At 36.2% G+C, this 20,551-nt stretch overlaps 2 protein-coding genes across 5 annotated transcripts; both read left to right on the top strand.

Annotated features, from left to right (window-relative positions):
* Positions 1-270: 270 nt before the first annotated feature.
* On the top strand, positions 271-6,273 carry LOC112519684 (alternative NAD(P)H-ubiquinone oxidoreductase C1, chloroplastic/mitochondrial). 2 transcript variants are annotated; one of them, XM_025127903.1, is made up of 11 exons: positions 271-410; positions 802-995; positions 1,924-2,019; positions 2,285-2,351; positions 2,445-2,628; positions 2,891-2,984; positions 3,250-3,459; positions 4,134-4,523; positions 5,214-5,290; positions 5,756-5,859; positions 5,949-6,273. In XM_025127903.1, the coding sequence occupies exons 1-11, from the start codon at positions 347-349 to the stop codon at positions 6,086-6,088; spliced, it is 1,620 nt and encodes a 539-aa protein (XP_024983671.1). In that variant the 5' UTR covers positions 271-346; the 3' UTR covers positions 6,089-6,273. The 2 variants fall into 2 exon arrangements, with proteins under 2 accessions (XP_024983671.1, XP_024983670.1); XM_025127902.1 differs by having other exon boundaries at positions 272-410; positions 3,247-3,459.
* Positions 6,274-9,830: 3,557 nt separating this feature from the next.
* On the top strand, positions 9,831-19,022 carry LOC112520315. Of its 3 annotated transcripts, XM_025128659.1 has the most exons (11): positions 9,854-10,014; positions 10,109-10,345; positions 10,903-11,023; positions 11,821-11,906; positions 13,227-13,605; positions 13,713-13,813; positions 14,237-14,303; positions 14,845-15,072; positions 15,847-16,317; positions 17,268-17,340; positions 18,505-19,022. In XM_025128659.1, exons 1-11 carry the CDS (start codon positions 9,974-9,976, stop codon positions 18,708-18,710), a joined length of 2,010 nt encoding a protein of 669 aa, XP_024984427.1. In that variant the 5' UTR covers positions 9,854-9,973; the 3' UTR covers positions 18,711-19,022. The 3 variants fall into 3 exon arrangements, with proteins under 3 accessions (XP_024984428.1, XP_024984426.1, XP_024984427.1); XM_025128660.1 differs by having other exon boundaries at positions 9,831-10,345; positions 17,273-17,340; XM_025128658.1 differs by having other exon boundaries at positions 9,831-10,345.
* Positions 19,023-20,551: the final 1,529 nt, after the last annotated feature.

Raw genomic sequence — 20,551 nt, 5'->3', positions numbered from 1 at the left:
CGTGAGCACCCCTACTTATAAGAACTCTCTTTGATAGTAGTTTTTCTAAGAACCACACTTTTTTCTTATAAAAACTTTGCATCGGAGATGTTTTTATATGCATAATTTATGTTAGTAAATGAAAGATGTTGTAATAATATAAGTTAAGATGAGAAGCATAAAAACAAATCCCGACCGTTCGATCATTTCTAGTATCGTAGTATTTTCGGTTAAGGTTTATCTCACGAATTTTTGTAGTACCAAAAAGCGCCAGCACTTCAACGTGGAACTGTTGAAACCACCGCAATCCACATACACCTTCTTCTTCGTCGTCGTCTCGTGTCTCCAGTCTCCACGGATTATAACAATGGCACATCTCAATGCTGCCGCCTCCGCTTTATCTGCTTCATCAGTTCTCGCTCCTCTCAATCGTAAGATTTCTCACTTGTACCGCAGGAAATTCCTATAGACATCTTCTACGGATATATGATTTGGAAAGTACCGTGATTTCAACTTCAAACACTCTAATTGGGAGAATATGGCACATAGTTTACATGTAGTTCTCGAGTTCTTACGCAATTTTGAAGTTGAAATTAATTCGAGAATTGATATTGATGTTGTAACTTGATAATTACGAGGGACACGCCTCGTGAAAAAAATTGAAACTCGTGAAACCCATAATTTGAAATGCAAATGTCGATTAGGGTTTAAGACAGAATGATAAAAGAATAAGGAAATTAAAGAATGGCGAATGATTTGAGTATCACATAGAGATGAAAATTTGATTGATGTTGAAGAATTTTGTTTCATGTGAAATTTCAGGTAGGGTTGTTAATTTGGGTAAACTGTTCCACGGTTCTTCTTTGGTTAAAATTCATTCTAATTCGTTGTTCCTTGCGAGTACTCCAAGGAGTAGACAATTACGTCTTGTTAGTTCTGCAAATGGGGGAACTGCAGGGAGCATGGAAGTTTCTCAAGAGGAGGCTGTGAAACCTTATTCATGGCCCGATAAGAAGGTTGGGTTCTCTGCTGGCTTCACTAATTCTTATTTCTTAGGTACATATTCATTAGGGTGCTTGTTTGGTGCAATGAATTTTGAGTGTTCTACATGCTTCTGTCGACAGGATGATCATCCGTCCATATCACATTTAAGATTAAAGTCTGTAAATAAATTTTTTGATTGGAACCTTTTTTTCATAACTGTTAGAATATGTGAAACCCCTAATTCTCTCCCTAAACAAGCCCTTGTAGAGAGAGGGGGAGGGGAGGACCTTACGTGGATACAAGTGGGGTAAGAGATTAGCCAATATGGGAGTCCAACACGCCCGCTCGAACGTAGTCTAGGTTGTGTGCCGTGTCCTGGGTAGTGCTAAAGACCGACTCTGATACCATGTTAGAATATGTTGAACCCTTGATTCTCTCCTTAAAAGAGCTAGAGAGGGGAGACCCCTACATAAATGTTCATGTAGATTGGTATCTGAACAGTGTTGGATACTCAGATTCCAACAAAAACGACCACAAGATAATTGATAATTAGAAGAAGAAGAATACAACAGAACAGGGTTCATGCTGGTATAATTTAAGATGGCATGCTGTCAGCAAGTTCAACAATACTATGGTACTACTTATGCTTGCCATCTTTATTCTTCTAACTACTATGCTAAAGTAAATTCCCTTTTGATTTATAGGTATGATATTTTTCTATTTGATGCATTCATTTTAATTTTATGGATTAATTCATGTGTTTGATATATAGCCATAATGTATTTGTTTCCTATAACCGTTGGCGAAGATAAAAGATAGAAACCAAACACTCAAAAAGTAAAGCATCGTTAGACAAGCCTATATTTCTGTTTACAAAAAAGAAAGACTTTGGTTGTAGACTTCCTCTATATAGGTTTATCAATCAGCATTATTAAAGCAATTGATTCTTCTTTGTTATAGAGGCCAAGGGTGTGCGTACTGGGTGGCGGATTTGGAGGTCTATATACTGCTTTAAGGTTAAATTCACTCACATGGCCTGATGACAAGAAGCCTCAGGTAACGATGCTGAAGTTCAGCATGCTACTTTATTCAATATTCTACTTTCTTTCTCACTTCATCAAGTTGGTGGATCATTTCATAGATAAATTAAATAGTTGGTACTGATAAGCTGCTGAATATTATGTATTGTGCATCGATTACTATGACTTAATACTTTGAGGCCTATGTTTACTCTATTTCCTGGTGTACTTTTACATTACCATGGGATATTTTTCTATGAAATAATATAGTGACACTTTTACTTTATTGAAAACGACAACAGGTGATCCTTGTTGATCAATCTGAACGTTTTGTCTTTAAACCCATGTTATATGAGCTTCTAACGGGAGGTACACACTTCAATTTAGAGTTTTATGCTCAAGTTCAATTCTTATCCTTCATCATTGTATACGGATTGCTCTAAATGAAATGTTGAAGTGTAGAAGTAGATGCATGGGAGATTGCTCCAAGGTTTTCAGATTTGCTTGTCAGCACCCCGGTGCAATTTTTAAGAGACAGGGTGAAAGTCCTCAGTCCATGCGATCATCTGGGAATGAATGGGTCCACCGTATCTGGCTGTGGAGGATCTGTTCAACTTGAAAGTGGTCTTGTTATTGAATATGATTGGTATGAAATTTGTGATTCCTAATTCGCAATGTACACCAGTTCCTAAGAAGTTGGAGTCACAAGATATGCCACCATTACGAGTGGGGTTGCACAAAGGGTTTTTCATGATCACAGTCGAACACATTAGTTTAAGTTAACCTACTGCAAAAGTTGTGAAATTGCTCTTAATGTGAAAAGCAAGGCATATCTTATGATTCATAATAATATTAACTTTACTTCAGTTTCCTTTTGCTAATTCTCTATTTTGTATTTGGGCAGCCAGGTTGGTACTTTCTTTAGGAGCTGAACCCAAGCTTGATATCATACCAGGTGCTGTTGAATTTGCACTACCATTCTCGACCCTGGATGATGCTTGTGTAAGTTTTTGGACATAGCATATAAGTGGTCTCTATGCATAGCTATCTCTAGCATCTTTTTGTAACCATGGGTGTCTGGGCACCTCGACTAATCCCATGGGGCCCTGAAGTTAACAGCCGGGTGAATCTCCAATGCCCTGAGGGGACTCGAACCAGTGTCCAATGGGGAGTAAACCCAAGGCCTGACCAGTTGAGCTACCCCTAAGGGTTACATAAATTTTTACTGGCTGCCTAAATTGCTAGTCTATACATTGTGATGTAGAAGGTAAATGACAAGTTAACGAAATTGGAGCGTGAGAACTTCGGTAAGGAAAATCCGATTCGTGTGGTGGTTGTCGGACTTGGTTACTCTGGAGTTGAACTGGCTGCAACAGTATCGGAACGACTACAGGGTAAGGGAGTTGTGCAAGCAATTAGTGTTGACTCCTCAATCTTACCAACTGCTCCTCCTGGAAATAAGGAAGCTGCTTTGAAGGTAAGAGACACTGTGTTGCTCATCAATTCATAGGGTTTTAAATTGTTGAATCTTAATGTGCTATTAGATACCTTACCTGTAAAGCTTTCTTTATTAGTTTATCAGGTTAAGTTTTAAAAGACAAATTAGTAATTTGCCTATTTGACAGAGAAAAATGAGGGTTAACCAATATGACAAATGTTTGTTTCAAACTTGACTAAAATATTCAGGTGCCTGCTGGATTGCATATTTGTCATGCCCAATCTATATTTATATATACAGAGGTTTAGGGGAAAACCCCCCAAAAAATTAAAAAAATGAGGAACACCATAATAATTGTTCGTCCGTACGGTATGCACATGTGCATACAAGTAATCAAAGATGTTTCCTGGTTTTGATGCACATGTGCATACCGGAAAAATTATACAAACTACTTGTATGCACATGTGCATACCATATAGATGAATGGTTACTAGGGTGTTCCTCAGTTTTTCATTTTTTTTTGCAGTTTTCCTCTGAACGTGACCCTATATTGTAATTCCATGGTGTATAAGTTATAGCTGAATCCCTTGGGACTAAATTGAAACCCTTCTCCCACTGTAGCATACTTAACACATTCTTTTAGCAAAAAAACTTAAAATACATTTTATAGAAGTTCCTGTTGACATATCTCAAATTAAAAAGCTATTTCACAGGTCCTCAACTCGAGGAATGTTCAACTTCTACTAGGGTATTTTGTCCGCCGCATAGGAAAAGCAGGTGATTTCAGGAGTTTTCTGGAGGAATCAGATATTACAGCAAATGGCAACGATCCTGAAAAGTTGGTCTTGGAGGTGCAGTCTACTGAAAAAGGGTCAAAAACTCAACTTTTGGAGGCTGATTTGGTTCTGTGGACTGTTGGGAACAAACCTTTACTTCCTCAACTGGAACCGAATGCTAGACCCTTTGACCTTCCCGTTACTGCCAGAGGACAAGCAGAAACAGATGAAACTCTTCAAGTCAAGGGCCACCCACGCATATTTGCCGTCGGTGATTCTTCTGCTTTGAGAGATCCAAAAGGAAAATTGCTTCCAGCCACTGCACAGGTACTATAGAACAAGAATATGCTAATAGCATTGAAGTTGTGTGCATTTATAAATGTCTCTGCAGAAGTCCCTACTGTTTTGCAGATTCTGTTAGCTTTTTCCAAAAAAAAATTATATATTTAATAAATTAGTTATTCCCTTCATCCAATCGAAATTGCAACATTTGAATCGACATAGTTTTAAGTAATATGTTGGACTATTTATTAAATGTTGCTTGCAATGGGATGAAGGGAATAACTAATCCAAATGTTGGAAACCTCTGCTCAACAAGCTCAAGAGGGACAAAACATGTAAACCGTTGCTTGCAACGGGAGTTAAGGCGCGCCGTTTTGTCATCATACTCCATGCTTAACACCGACTCCGAACCTCCAAACATAGTTGTGTATTTGCATAATATTTCCATAATTACATTAGGCTCATTCTCCCTTGATTTCCTGGCTCTGTTCCTGTCTTGACTGGTAATAGTTTAATGAATATGTTTGATCATTAGTGATATATATAAAATACTCCAAATCTTGTGATTAAAATCAAATCATTATATTGTAACAATTACTGATGGGTAAAGAGGTAATCTTGGATTAAAGCTTTGTCAAAAGGGGAAATGTTGCATTTATTTCCAGGTAGAGGGAATATATAAATTTGTCATTATTTTGCGCTGCTTGGTAACGATGCAGTGTAATGTGTTTTCAGGTTGCATTTCAGCAGGCAGATTTTGCTGGTTGGAACATATGGGCTGCTATCAACAACCGTCCACTACTGCCATTTAGGTTCGATACTATTATAAAACAGTACTTTTCCCAATACAAAAACAACATTTGACTTGACAGATGGTTTAAAGAAAAAGTTTGGCTATTTGTGAAAACGCCCTCCAATAAAGACAAATATAGACCCAAATTTAACCAATCCATTTTTTTCCATGGATGATAGCGAATCAACATTTGATTTTTTTTTGAAAACTCTGAAAAAAGATGTTGCAATTTTCACAGGTCAGTGAGCATTAGAATGAATCAATTAGCTAAGTGACCTTAAACGAGTTCCCGATTAGGAACATGACTTTTTAATACATCTTTTAAACTCAATAACCTTGATATGACCTGCTTCTGCTGTGAAGCACATAATCGCTGTAAAATCTTGAAAAAACACAGGATGTTAGTTCGTAAAAGTCACTTCCATAGAAGATCTTTTAACTGAATAGCCCTACCCTATACAAGTCATTCTTGTTTTGTGAACAGGTTCCAGAATTTGGGCGAGATGATGGTCCTAGGGAGATTTGATGCTGCCATTACACCGAGTTTTATCGATGGTCTAACATTGGAGGGCCCTGTCGGTCATGCTGGTAATTAGTCTGCTCTTTGTGCATATTAGCTTTTAGCATCAAACCTCATTGGTTGTTAATTCATGGTGGTCTTGTGATACAAAATGCAGCTAGGAAACTAGCCTACTTGATCAGGTTACCTACTGATGAGCACCGTGTTAAAGTTGGAATCAGTTGGCTGGCAAAATCTGCAGTAGAGTCCATTGCATCGGTGCAAAGTAACATTACCAAAGTTCTTTCAGGCTCTTAAACAGTGGTTTGCACTCTTTTAGTAGATTCTTGATCTTTATCTGGACCGAAAATGAAATTTGATCTTCTGTTCATAGAATCACAGTTATATATAACTCATTTGACATATGCATTTCAATCCTGAGATAAAACAAGGTACTAGCATTTCTTGTGCCATCATGACAATAACATTGCTCGGTTTTCTATAACTGGGGGTGTCTGAGACAGCTTGCACCTAGAGTCCTATCAACCAACCGAAGCAAGGAATAAGATCGTAGCATCTTGTTCTCTATCAATTCTTCTGTTGGTAGTTTTAGTGACATCATTGGTTCATTTTATATAATTAGATACACGAGAAATATGAGATTGGGAGTGAAGCTATATCACGAGTTAAGAGGTGTGGAGTGCATACTCATGTAAGCTAACTAGAACCCGTGATTGCGAGATGGCTTCATATGGCTCCCGGGGGGGGGGGTCAAAGGGTGGTTGATGAAATAGTGGATATTTATTAGTGTTCGCGAACACTGATAAATGATACATTAGATGTGTAGCATTGGGTGAAAATCAGCCGGTGAAATTACCCATTGATGTGTCATTAGTTGATATTCATCAGTTGCTGACATGAAAAGTTATCGGTTGATTGTTACCGACTGCTAAAATACGAGCGGATGAGCATATGACAAATTTGGTAACTGCTCTTTTCATAACCGCTCACTAATTTGCAGCAATAAGTCATACTAATGGGGAGTTATTTTCGGCATTAATATAGGATTGTTTATGAATCTATAAGTTTAAAAGGTAATGATTTATGCCAAAATCATTACACAGATTTGAGACTGTTTATTTTCTAGAGTACTCTTTTCTTCAGTATCATTCAAAAAAGTTTCAGATTGCCTAATTTTGTGATACCCTAGCAGGATTGGCCAAAATATAACTTAAGGAAAACGAGCTTTTACATAATCTCAGATTTAATCCAAGCTATTTTACTCGGTTCATATTTTCTCGAATTCCTCCAACATGCTGGAACGCCCCAAATCCTAAATCGGGCATCGTTATTTTATAATTGATATTACTAAGTCTTGAATATGAGTTTGGAATTTAAATTTATTTATAACGTAGCTTATAATTACATTAAAGATGAAATAGTAACGGAAACGTAACTCAATAGCTTATAATACAATATAACTTGCTATTGATTAGTAAAATACTATTTCATGCAAATATTTTTTTCTCTTTTCCTGAAATACAACATGAGATATATAAGCTAAAAGGTTAAGTGAGTAGTTATGGTTTCATGAATAAACAATTTTCAATGATGTTTAACATTTTGTGAACAGTAATTCACTAAAACTTTTGATCATGCACAAAAATAATATTTTTATCATGCATAAACATTCTTTTGAGATCTCACTTGAAACATGTAAGTATGTTATACTTGTCTTGAGTTTGCTAACCTCTGGGTCCATAAAGGTTGCCCCATAAGGTCCGTTTGTAAGACGTTCCTTCTAGTAATATCTTGTACGTTGGATATTAATGGTCATACATAACATGTAAAAACTTTCATGCCTTGTGTAACACATACTTGTATCATAACATGTAACACTTTCATGCCTTGGTGTAAAACACATACTTGTATCAAAGCGTGCCATCATGCATATCTTTAATATATAATATTTTCATGTACGCCATACTTGTCAAAATATCATGTAATGCATAAAATACTTTTATATAGCATGTATGTATCTCATAAATCTCATAAGTACTCACCTTGATTAGCCTAACTTTTCCCCTAATTCCTTTCTTTAAGTTTGATTATGTATAAAGACAGATATTTATTACTTCAACCCCTATTTATAGGTAAATTCATTGCATTAGCTACTTGTTCTTCTTGCTCCCAAAATTGTACTCTTATGAGAGTTTAAACCTATTTTTTAGGATAAGAGAATCTTGACATCTCATGCTTAATATAAAGGAATCTTGACGCATCAAGTTTCTAACTTTTATTTGTCATGCTTTTAACTCTTGCTTGTCATCATGAATTTTGCCAACATATGTTCCTAGCCTTGACAACTCATAACTAGCTTGTTTTGTCATGCTTAGTCATTAAATAGCTTGCTAACACATGCTTATAGTCCTTACAACTCATCACTTTAGGTTTGATTTCTCATGCTCTGCCTTTTGTAAGCTACTTCTAGACTACTTATAAGATACTTGCCTTGAAAATTTAACAATTTAACAGATGCTACAGCTGCTGACACCTTTTTAGAGTACTTAAATTGCTCATAAAAATTTGTCTTTAGGGCTTAAAACCTTGTAATTTAACAAACATGAAACTAGGGTGTTACACATGCTCGCCGTCATCTCATCCATAGGAATAGAACTCAAGTACTCGAGGGTGAACTTCCCACTTGGGGTGAATCGACATCAAACAGAGGAATTCGCCTTTTCTTTTCAGGGATAACATGGTAAGAGCATCATACACCTAATCCTGATGCCTTTACCTCGTTTCAAAGAGCCCTAATCACAAATGTTTTTAAAGCGGCCATCAGAGGCAAAAGGGAAAGGAAGAAGTGAATTTACTTCCTAAACGATAAGTGGGCATTGCAAGCGCGAAAGAAATACCATTCAATGAATCAGATAAGTCAAGATGTGTGTTGACAGGAGTTTCATAAACCTTGTTTCAGTTCCTTGTACCTTAATTGTTTGTGTGCTTTTCATATTATAACATTTATTTATTTTACTTTTACACATTATTGTATTAGTTCAAGGTTCTAAATGGTATGAGGCGTAGCGACGAAGCCAAACCTCAAGCGTTATGAGCCACTGTGAGACTATATCGTTTTTTCAAAGCGTGACATATGACAACAAATCTCTATATTCTATATAATATTATATATATAAATATATATTTTCTACTATTACTCAATGAGTCAATGATATCAGATAATTTACATTAGGTTATATATTAAAAACTAACAAATAACACATCAAAAATGTAAAAAAAATCAAATATCCAGTTACAAAAACCCATATAATAAACCAATGTGAGTCACATGCTTAACATAATGTGAGACAAAAGCTTTTACGATAGCTGTTACGACTGGCTTCTTAAAACACTGTATAAACTACAAGAATCGTTTCTATTTTATAACTTAACTTCCATTATATTTGTTAATAAAAAGGAAAATTGATAATTATATTTAAAAAAATCTCAAGAATCTCATTTATATATTTATTATTGTTTTTAAAAACATCATATTTAATTTCCCTTTCTTCTTTGTCTCTCATCACCACAAATAATATTAGAAAAAAAAACCCACCACAAAATAAAAATGAAGAAATATATGAATCACATATCCAAAATAGAGAAGTTGAAAATCTTAGAACCCATCAAACTAAAAGTACGAAAATGAAACTAAAAAAGTTGTATTGAAAACAATAACTAATAGTGTAATAAATGTATCTTTCATACTTGTTAAATGTATTATATTTTATTAATTTTTTATCGTATTATTAAATCTGTATTTTTATATTTTTAATGTATAATTTAATTTGATTTTAACATAAATATGATGCATGTAACAATCCCCTAACTATATCTATGATCACGTATCGAAATAAATACGAATTTGGACCAAAATTCATAAAATGAGAGTAATATAGTGAAGGGGCTTAAATTGATATTGAATAATAGTACGAGGGCTAAAAAGTAAAATTATTATCCACACCAGCAATGGCCACGAGAAGCTTTCCCCCGCTCATTTTCTCACACAGTTTCCACACTGAAACACACCGCACTCACAATGATCGTCTCCAAGCAGGCTCTATATTCCAGCCACCACCACCATCTTTCAATCTATATCGGCGGCGGTGGCGCTAGTTCCGTCAAGCTACATCACTCTTCATCATGCAAAACCCGCCGGAAAGTCAGTCGGAGCAACAACGTTGGTTGTACAGCAGCAACTACCATTACTACTCTTCCTATATATTCCTTCAAATTTTCGAATGAATATTTAAATTCCTCAGGTGGTCGTAATTGTAGTAGATGCGTCTGTAAGAATGCTATGAATGGGACAATTAATGGGATAAGTGCTGAGGAAGTGGTGTTGTATGAAGAAGGAGGGAAAAAGAGAAAAGTTAAATGTGAAGTGGAGGTTATATCGTGGAGGGAGCGTCGTGTTAAGTCTGAGGTTGAGGTGGATGCTGATGTTGATTCGGTGTGGAATGCTCTTACGGATTATGAAAGGCTTGCTGATTTCATCCCCAATCTTATTTTTAGGTATTATATTCTTTTATTACTTGCAATTTAGGAATTCTTTTGGCTTTGAAAATTTAAATGTTTGAATCAAATTCCATTCTGCAAAATCATCAGCTCGATGCCAAAAGTTATTCGTGTACCAGGGATAGGATGGGAAGTTGAATTAAAGGAAGGTTGAAGTTCTAATTTCAGCCTTCCCTTTTATAAGTTTCATAGTAGCAAGTTTTGTCTTAACAATAGACTTTTGTACTGAAGATTCACAAGAAGAATTATAATCTTATCATAAATCATTAGGTTGTTCTATTTCTCATTTTCCATGATCATTGTTTCTTAAATAGAGATGGCAAAGCTAAATAAAGAAAATAAGCACACCCCGTTAGCGGTTCTTGAACTCATAACCACAAACTTGGTTAGATACCATTTTGAGCGAAGGCCATTGGTATAATGCATGTTGTTATAGTATCAGTTTCATGGGCGTAGACTTCTATTGAAATTCTTGGTGTTGCTGTTGCAATCATCCTGATAATTGTAGTATTATGTTACTAATGTTGAGAGGTACGTGGTATTCTTATTGTTAGCACAAGAATTCCCTGTTCTCAACCAGGACGAATATGGTTGGAGCAGAGAGGCTTGCAGAGGGCACTATATTGGCACATTGAAGCTCGTGTCGTTTTAGATCTCCAAGAATTTCCGAACTCAGTAAGTATCTATTTATTGTCTTATCATTTACTGATATCTATGTTACTTTAGCTTCTAATGAAAAAGGGTTATATGCTTGAGGTAAAAAGATGAAGTAGTTCCTACTGATTATTGGTTCTTGTGTATGCATGTGTTTTAGTTTATATCACGGCACCAGGAAAGGAAATGTGCCATTGTTTCACTTTATATTTACCAATCTTGGCAATTGCTAACGTGAATATAAAAGGTCTATTCTAGAAAAAAGGCTAAGTTCAACCGTTGATATCACTATAAACAAACTCTGAATGATGTTCAACCGTTGTTTTGTGCACCATTAGAGAACATAGTATTTCTCATGGCAGTTTCGTAAACTGGATGGTGACTATAACTGTAATTTAAAGACAGTATTGAGCTAGAAGACCAAAGGAGATAGTTTGTCAGCCTATAGAACTTTTGTTAGCTCCGATATTCGAACGCTTCACCACTTCGCAAGCATCAATTGCTGACATGTTTGAAATCATGACTATGCTACAAACTTCTTAGTGGTAGATTTTGAAACATTCTGATATAAGGAACGGATATATTTTTGTGTTTCCTTTTGGTGTGCCATGTGATTGAAATTAAATTAATGCATCCGATGCGTAAATCATGCCACATTTAACATGCATTATCGTTTGAAATTCTGTTACTAGGATATCGGTTGATAAGATCACACTGTATTTAAAATATGCACCCATCAAATTGATATCTGGGAACTTCTAATTATACAGGCATCCTCTTGATTCAGTTGCTAACTGTAACAATTTCTCATAGTTCAGGCTAATGGTCATGAACTTCACTTCTCTATGGTTGATGGAGATTTTAAGAAATTCGAAGGCAAATGGTGTGTCAAATCTGGGAGAAGGTAGAATCTTTATTCTAGTGATACTTTCAAGTTCCAACAAAGATTGTAAACCATTGATGTATCATTTTTTTTATCTACAGTAGGTTGTTTTTGTCTTCTGCTGTGTGTTTATGTTAATACCCGAATATTGGACTGAAAACAGACAGACTTCTAGGTTCATTTGTCATTCCTGCAAGAGGTTTCTAAGTTCTAATTAAGTTCTCATGTTTTTGATGTATTTTCTTACTTCCCTGAAAATATTAATAAAGGAATGAATTGATGGGAACTAGTAGTTTTGACATGCATAGACAACACACACATATTTATGTTGTTTGTTCCCAAAACTCTGCTCGCTTTATCAACCACCTTATATGATGGATCAATTTAGCAAAGCCATTGTAATCTTATTCAAACAGAAATTATAGATGATCCTTGAAGATGGTCAGTCATGCCTCTTTGGTTGAAAAATGGTCGTCCATTGAGCATATAACTGGATTTTCCTCTGTGACTGAGGATACCTTTGCTTTTAGGAAGTTCTGTTTTGCTTGAACTTTTGTGACTTTACCAGAGATCATGTTCTTTGTCCAATCATGATTAAAAAACCAATGTGTATGAACTAAAACAAAATCCTTAAGCCTAACTAACAACTTAACTTTTCTGTAACGTAATCAAATAGAAAAAGAGAAGGGAAAACCTATCACCAAGTCATAAGACGAGGAGCGCATCAAGTATTTTGAAGTTTTTTGGACAAGTGAAAGAAGTCAATACATTTGTGGACCAATAAAATATACATTCACAAATGGTTGCACTACTGTGAAGTTTTCTTTTACTTCTGCAGCATTCATAGTTTTAAGAACTCACGGCAGAACCTAGTTGGCTCACTTCAAGCCCTCTAGCTTGCAGGTGGGGTTTTATTCAAAAATTATAAATAAGAGGGGAAAATAGGGCATAAACCTAACTTGTAAATGTAAGTTAAAATAGGGTGGGGGAGATGTGATTATTCCTATGATACTAGAGATAGCATATAGGCTTAATCCCAGCAAGGATAGAAGAAAGATAAACTAAATATATGGGCATCCCAACAAGATTATGTTAACAGGTATTTAATAATCCTGGTGATGATGAATGTGAGCTTTATCAAAAGTTTTAAAGTGCTTGTAATTAATTGTGCATGAAAGCTGACGACTGCCTGATCAATACCTGTTTGTTTCCTTCCCTGTGAGAATTTTGAAGCTTCACATGATTTCCCATAAGATTCTCTATTCTCCTTGCTTCATTTAATATCAATAAAAATACAATCATGACCAATTAGGCAATCATGAGTAATTCTGTCTGTCGCAGGTCTTCATCGGCAATTCTGTCTTATGAAGTTAATGTAATACCAAACTTCAACCTTCCTGCAATATTTATGGAGAGGATTATTAGATCTGACCTCCCTGTGAATCTTCAAGCTTTAGCACGTAGATCTGAGAGAAGGTTTGAAGGAAACGAGAATACAAGTACAGAAGCTCATTCAGCTACACTGTCTGTAGCTTCTACCACCATAGATATCGACGGTAGTAGAGAGAAGAATATGGAGAGACAACCAAACTCTAGTTTTAGTCCCTTGTCCAAATCTACTGCCGAAGTAAACAACTGGGGAGTGTTTGGCAAAACTTGTGACCTTGATAGTCCTTGCAAGGCGGATGAAATTCATCTTCGAAGATTTGATGGCCTATTGGTAATTGGCTTGCTGTAGAATATTCTTAATTTTGTGTTGTTCTCTGTCTTTCGGAGGGATTGGAGAAGCTACTCTTTGCAGTATCTAATAATAGCTTTGCATTACAGGAAAACGGAGGTGTTCACCGATGTGTTGTTGCAAGCATAACTGTGAAAGCTCCTGTTCGTGAAGTGTGGAATGTTTTGACTTCCTATGAGAACCTTCCTGAGTAAGTAGCATTATACCTGTTGATTCTACGAGTAATGTACAAGCTTCACTATAGCACTATATGTTCTTTTTTTTACAATTCATCTAGGTGAAATTGCTATACTTATGCTATAAGATCCATGTTTTTTTCGCCCGAGTCCCTAACGATGCAAACTGGTGTTTTCAATAGATAGGATGCTAATTGTTTTCCAGGATCATGCTGATGTAGATGACAATAAGTTAAAATGTTCAGAGGTGGAATGGGGGAATAGGTAAGTGGGGGTTAGTGCAAGAGGAAAGACAGACACCTTCTTTACTATAGCTGACAGATGTATACCAGAGCTTTTATAGAAATATATGTGCTTAAAATTGTTATATGGTTGTTCCTTGAAATGCTATGCTTGTCTTCCTGATGCTGTCTGTTACGCAAAAAACTACTTGGCAGGATAGTTCCAAATCTAGCTATTTGCAAGATTTTAGCACGAGAAAACAACAAAGTTCGGATTCTTCAGGTAATTTTGGTTTTTCTTTCATAGGATCACATGTATACGCATGATGTTCTTAAGAATTTGAGCCACTTTGTGTTGTATCCGGGTTCTTGTGTTCTTATTCGCTTTGGCTGATTAGGCCAGAAAATTTTCTATACTTAAGTTGATTTGGCCAGAAAATTTTCTATGGAAAAATGATAGGTGAAGTACTAGAGCACATATTAGAAAAGCTTTATTACTTTTGTTAATGCAGAAACAGTATTATTATTTACCCTTCAATTGGATTTTCTTCTTCATAATGGTACAAAGAAAATATCTGATATTCTTCTGAACTCTTTATCTCCGCTTTTCTTGCATTGGTTTATGACTTTGCTTAAAATGTTGCAAGTAAAATTTGATGTAAGTAGAAGCTGTTTTCAGAAAAACATATGCGTGTATATGTATATGTATATACTTGAGTGTGAAGTCCAACTCGCTACATGCAGAAGCAATTTCACCTCAGGTTGGCTACTACAATTCAATGCCATGATACTTACAGGAGCCAATCGATTGTTTCATTATCCAGGAAGGATGCAAAGGATTACTGTACATGGTACTTCACGCACGTGTTGTCCTGGATCTGTGTGAACATCTTGAGCAAGAGATAACCTTTGAGCAGGTTGAAGGTGATTTTGATTCTTTCAAAGGGAGATGGCTACTGGAACAACTTGGCAATCACCATACCTTATTGAAATACAGCGTGGAGTCAAAGATGCATCAGGGCTCCTTGCTTTCTGAGGCCATCATGGAAGAGGTGTGCTAGTTTGTTTTGTTAATTGTTATAGCTTCTTTGGCCTAGCATAATGGTAACTTACACTGCCCTCAAGCTTTTGTGCATATGATTCTTGCAGAATGGTATGTTGGCATTCATATTATGATTCAAAATGTTATACAACAACAACGAGCCCAATACATCCCATACGGAGGTGGGTTGGGAGGGGGGGACATGATGTATGCAGACCTGACCTCTACCCTAAAAAGTAGAGTGGCTGTTTCTGTGATGTACACTGGGAAAACCAAAAGATTGAATTCAAAGGAAACCTAATGATTCTCACTAATCGAATACTTATAAGGGTTTTCTGGCTTTCGAGAGGCCAGAATCTCTTGCAGGACTCGTGTCCAAAAAGTTGTTTAAAAAACTGAATGACCCGCCTAAACCCTCAAGCCTCTTATTTATACTATCCAACTGCATTACTTACTTGTACTACTGCAGTAGACACTTGTACCAAACCAACCAATTTTGACCACACTAAACAGGGTATAACACGTGTGTGGAAGGGAGAATACAGATATGCTAAAATTTGAAAAGCTAGATATTAGTAAGCAGTAGCTATATCAATAGAAAGAGAGAGACCGATATGTTAAATTCAAAACATTATCATTGAATCTTCAGTCATAGTTGCGTCTAGCTTTCAATGAAATTAGTGTGCATCAAATCACTGTGGAACATGCATTTTTTCATATGAGTTGTAGATTCTGATTTGATCTCTATACAATTTTAAATCTTGATTCCATGTGACAAATATAGGTCATCTATGAAGATCTCCCATCGAACTTGTGTGCAATTCGTGATTATATCGAGAAAAAGGAAGCAGAAAGTTCTGTCGAAGAATGTAATGATGTATTAGACATGGGAGACGAAGATATTAGATCGAACGTTAGATATACTAGTGATCTTGTCACGATCGAATATCCATCAAAATACTCATCAAAAGGCAATGCTAAAATTCCTTCTAGACAAAGACACCGGGTTATTGGCTTGCACAAGGATATAGAAGTACTCAAATCTGAGCTCCTGAAATTCATTTCAGAACATGGACAAGAAGGGTTTATGCCAATGAGAAGCCAACTCAGGAAGCATGGAAGGTTTGATATGGAAAAGGCGATCTCACGGAGAGGAGGATTCAGAAAGTTTGCTTCATTGATGAATCTTTCCCTTGCTTACAAGGATCCCAAACCAAAAGGGTACTGGGATCAGCTTGAGAATTTGAAAGAAGAGGTCTGTTTCTGTACTCTTACCTTTTTGTCCATTTCAGGAAACGGTTATACTCTCTCCATCCCAAACTAAGTGTCCAGATTTCTTTTTATGTCTGTCCAAAAATAAGTGTCCACTAACCAACCACTTGGGTTGTGGTGCTCTGTTAAGGCTCACGGGGATGTAGTGGAAATCTCTTCTTCCCCGGGTTGGAATCCGGGCGCTGCCATAGCCCTTATGGCCATGGAGGTTCACCTATCTCTAGGCCATTCTTGCTTGCCCGGGGGATTAGTCGGGGCATGTAAGCGGGCCCGGAAACCCAAATCCACAATTACCCAAAAAAGAATAAGTGTCCACCTTCATAAATAGATGGTTATGATTTACTAAATTGCCAATTCTGTATGACGCACGAATATTTAAGAGATGATGATTGAGAAAAAGAGAATTTTGAATTAGAGCTCTAGATTTTTGTTCATCCCTCACCGCAATCATCAGTGGAATGATTATGCATTTCTAAAACTGCGTGCTTTTTTATCAAGGGTAAAAGTGACATTCAATTAATTAAACGTGTGACAATTACTACATTTCTAAAACTGTGTTTTTTTATTGTGGACATTTATTTTGGGATGAAAGGAGTGTTTGATCGGTGACAATTAGTCCGAGTCGTAACATAAGTATTTGAATAGATGACCATTAATTGACTTTTGAGAAAATCATGATTCATGTATGATCTTTCATGCTCATCATATTTACTGTGATTGCTACGTACAAGACTACATTTTCCTATGAGCATCAAATATGTTCCAATTTTTCAATGGAATTTGAGTTCCAAGTTCGAAAACTATTCCTTATAATTGTTAAATGCTGTATGAAGAATATTTTGCATCTGCCATAGTTGCTATATCTGGTATGCCGAATTAACTGTGTCGAATTCTTTTTTGTAAAATCGTTCATTTCTTTTTTTACCCTTACAGATTAGTCGTTTCCAGAAGAGTTGGGGGATGGATCCAGCCTTTATGCCCAGTAGAAAATCATTTGAGCGTGGAGGTATATATACTTGATTTCCATCTTATAAGACACATCCACTGCACCAATCATTATATTTGCGTTTCTCGTTAGCTTGTTGTGAACAACAAATCCACATACTGTTTTCCAAAATCAGAGTTTTTTTAATGTCATGGCCAAAGAAGTAGTGTTTTGGGGTCCAAAAGTGATTTAGATTCGGTACTAATTCTTTGTTACATTTAACATAAAATGACCACCAATAACAGGGTTTCCGGTCATCAAGATAAATACAATAACAAGTAAAACCAAATCATGTAGGTAGTTTGTAAGTGGTAAGTTTAGCTGCAAAAGAAAATATACATCTTTAACTTTAGAACACAAATAGTACCAATTTCAATACTGCAAAATTCTAGCTTACCAGGTCACCAACCCACCTCCCCCTCTTTTGCCATAGCATTTTTGTTTAGAATTATTAGTTCTGGAAGAGTATGCCCTCTTTAGTCCTGTAGTTCATTATTCTTTTTGGAAACAAGTTTTACCCGGGGTTTCATCCCCTTTACCCAAAAAAAAGTTCAGTGTTTCCCGTCTATTTGATCGGTGAGGCAGTAATAGCCTATCTTTTCTCTAGCCTGGAGCCGGCACTCCTAAATCTTAAGCAGTTAGCAAGCAGTTAACCATCTTTCTCACTATCCTCTATGCCTACTTCTCTTCCGAATCCWAGACTTGTTTCAAACTTTAAAGCAGTCAATCAAGCAGCACTGCCCGCTATTCGATAGATGGCATAGAGCTCTTACACAGCGCCTAACAGGCTAGCTGAACTATAAAGRCTGGATTTCCCCGATGGAGAGGCAACCAACAGGCTGTGCTCAGTCTTTTCAGAAACAGCCTAACTGTTTCTTGAGATAGAAGTAAGGCCTACATACATCTTACTCCAAACCCTACCTTCAGGTGAGTAATAGTGGGTTTGTTTGGTTTGATTTATGGCTCTATTTTCCACAAGCCGAAGGTCTTCTCGGAAATAACCTCTCTATCTCTTGAGACAGAGGTAAGGTCTGCGTAGATCTTACCCTAGACCCTGCCTTCTGATGAGATAAATGGGTTTGTTTTGTCTGATTTACGGATCTATTTCTTTATTGTGTTGGAAGTTCTATTGGACTTGCAACTTCATGGTAATCCTTCTCATATTAGAGGGGATGTTTTCTGTAGGTCGCTATGACATAGCTCGTGCATTGGAGAAATGGGGTGGCCTACATGAAGTCTCGCGTCTTCTCTCGCTCAAGGTGAGGCATCCTAACAGAATGAGAAACAACGTGAACGATGCTGACAAGGCACCATCGAAGCACGATGTTTCGCAGGACAGGGAGAAGTGGCTTGTGAAACTGAAAGATTTGGATATAAATTGGGTAGAATAACAAAGGTCTGTAAAATCATTTTCTTTCTGGGTTCTTAGTTCGGTTCTTCAATAACCGTGTCTTACTTTAAAAAAAAGGCATACACCGCCCTTTCAAATGTCTCCACTGTACTGGTCCCACAACCATCATGGGAAATTACAGTGTCCTAAAGACAAATGGATGGTGCCCAAATTCGAGCCTGAAACCTCACTTATAAATAGGTAAGTAGCATCATGTAAATAGTACCAAGAACTTTATGTAGGGTTTAGTGGTTCACAACTTGGATGGTGGAGAAAAGCAAGAGCTGATACATTATAGATACATGTACTTAGCAAGATTTTATCACCCGGTATATCCCATTTGAAAAAATAGGTGTGGGGTACCGTAAAAAAGTAGAGCAACTGTTTCTATTCATTTTCCTTAAAGTCATTCATTTGAGCCGTATATATCCCATTTGAAAGTTGGGTGTGGGGCTGAGATGTATATGGATATGCCTAGGGGTGTTCGTGGGTTGGGTTGATCGGGTTGAAGACATTTGAACAACCCAACCAAATGCTTACAGTTTGAAAAATCTTAACTCAACCCCACCCAAATCAAAGTGCAACCCAACCCAACCCAACCTAAACCGTATGAATTGGTCGGGTTGATACTTTGGTACATTAAAATATTATTCGAACCTTGAATATGTAATTCTCTACTCATAATTTCTTTTTCATTATCAATTATTTGATACAACTTATACATACTTATTACATATATTACATTCAGTTAATTTTCTCAATTTACATATGCTTATAGTTACTGAACATATATACAAATGAGTTATATAGATATGTGAATAAATTGAAAATATGTATGAAGAGTGTACGTGATAGTGTAATTGTCTAATGTATATATTAATATAAATTCAACAATCATATTAAATCCAAGAAACATAAGGATATCGGGTTCATCGGGTTGAGTTGAGTTCAAATAATAGTAACTCAATATCTACGGTTTGAAAATTTTAAAACTCGATTAGACATCGAGTTACTTCGGATTGAGTTATTTTGCCGTTGAGTTGGGTTGGGTTATTTTGCCGTTGAGTTGGGTTGGGTTGATCAGGTTGGTCGGACTTTTGAGCACCTTTAGATACGGCTATTGCAAAAAAAAAAAAAAACAGAGCAACTGTTTCTGTGTATCTTCCTTTTTTGCCACATATAATATCAGTATTATCTTACATGCGAATTAAAAAGTTCTATTTTAAAGGCAAACTATATTTAAATGAAAAGTACTTACATTCGATTCTTATTTTAGATTTCACATAATTCACCTTCAAGGGTTTAAAATTAAAATGACAACCGAAAGAAAATATGGTTTAAATCCTATATTAGAGTATTTTGCTCAAAAGCCACCAAATACATATTTTCTCACTCGATTCACAGAGTAAATTATGTTTTTGGTTTGCTAAAAATTGTTATCTGCGTTCTTGTGATTTTGAAATTATGGTTTTCATTCTTGTACTTTACAGTTCGTTAGTTTTTCCGTCCCATTGGGTTACAATTTATTACTAATTTGGTACCTCATAGTTAATTGTAATTACAGTAAGTTACGTGGTAGGAGAGTTTTTATATAATTGGTCCATAAACTTCATTATTATGTAAATTATTCAATTGTATGCAATATTTTCATGATTGGGTCTCTGGACCAAACTCCATCCATCATCTTCGTTAACTACGAGGGCAATTTAATCTTTGCCATTCTCCATTTTAATGTTTTCCCTCTATCTTTTTTTTTTTTTTTTAAGGGTGTCCGGGCCAAAGCCCGATTAATTCCCGGCAAATTTGGAGGCTAAATATGGCCCCACTTAAATGTCGCCAACA

This window comes from Cynara cardunculus (assembly GCF_001531365.2).
Source record: "Cynara cardunculus var. scolymus isolate 2C chromosome LG 10, CcrdV1, whole genome shotgun sequence".
Taxonomy (NCBI): Eukaryota; Viridiplantae; Streptophyta; class Magnoliopsida; order Asterales; family Asteraceae; genus Cynara; species Cynara cardunculus.
The sequence above is the reverse complement of the archived record's forward strand: the minus strand, read 5'-3'. Positions and strand labels throughout refer to the sequence as shown.

Excerpts from the sequence above, each read along its gene's own strand:
- LOC112519684 (XM_025127902.1), top strand. The coding sequence starts at position 347 with ATGGCACATCTCAATGCTGCCGCCTCCGCTTTATCTGCTTCATCAGTT. Across the intron at positions 996-1,923 it reads ATTCATGGCCCGATAAGAAG|AGGCCAAGGGTGTGCGTACT; the intron begins GTTGGGTTCTCT and ends TCTTTGTTATAG. Across the intron at positions 5,291-5,755 it reads CGTCCACTACTGCCATTTAG|GTTCCAGAATTTGGGCGAGA; the intron begins GTTCGATACTAT and ends TTTTGTGAACAG.
- LOC112520315 (XM_025128658.1), top strand. The coding sequence starts at position 9,870 with ATGATCGTCTCCAAGCAGGCTCTATATTCCAGCCACCACCACCATCTT. Across the intron at positions 13,814-14,236 it reads TCCTATGAGAACCTTCCTGA|GATAGTTCCAAATCTAGCTA; the intron begins GTAAGTAGCATT and ends ACTACTTGGCAG. Across the intron at positions 14,304-14,844 it reads ACAAAGTTCGGATTCTTCAG|GAAGGATGCAAAGGATTACT; the intron begins GTAATTTTGGTT and ends TTCATTATCCAG.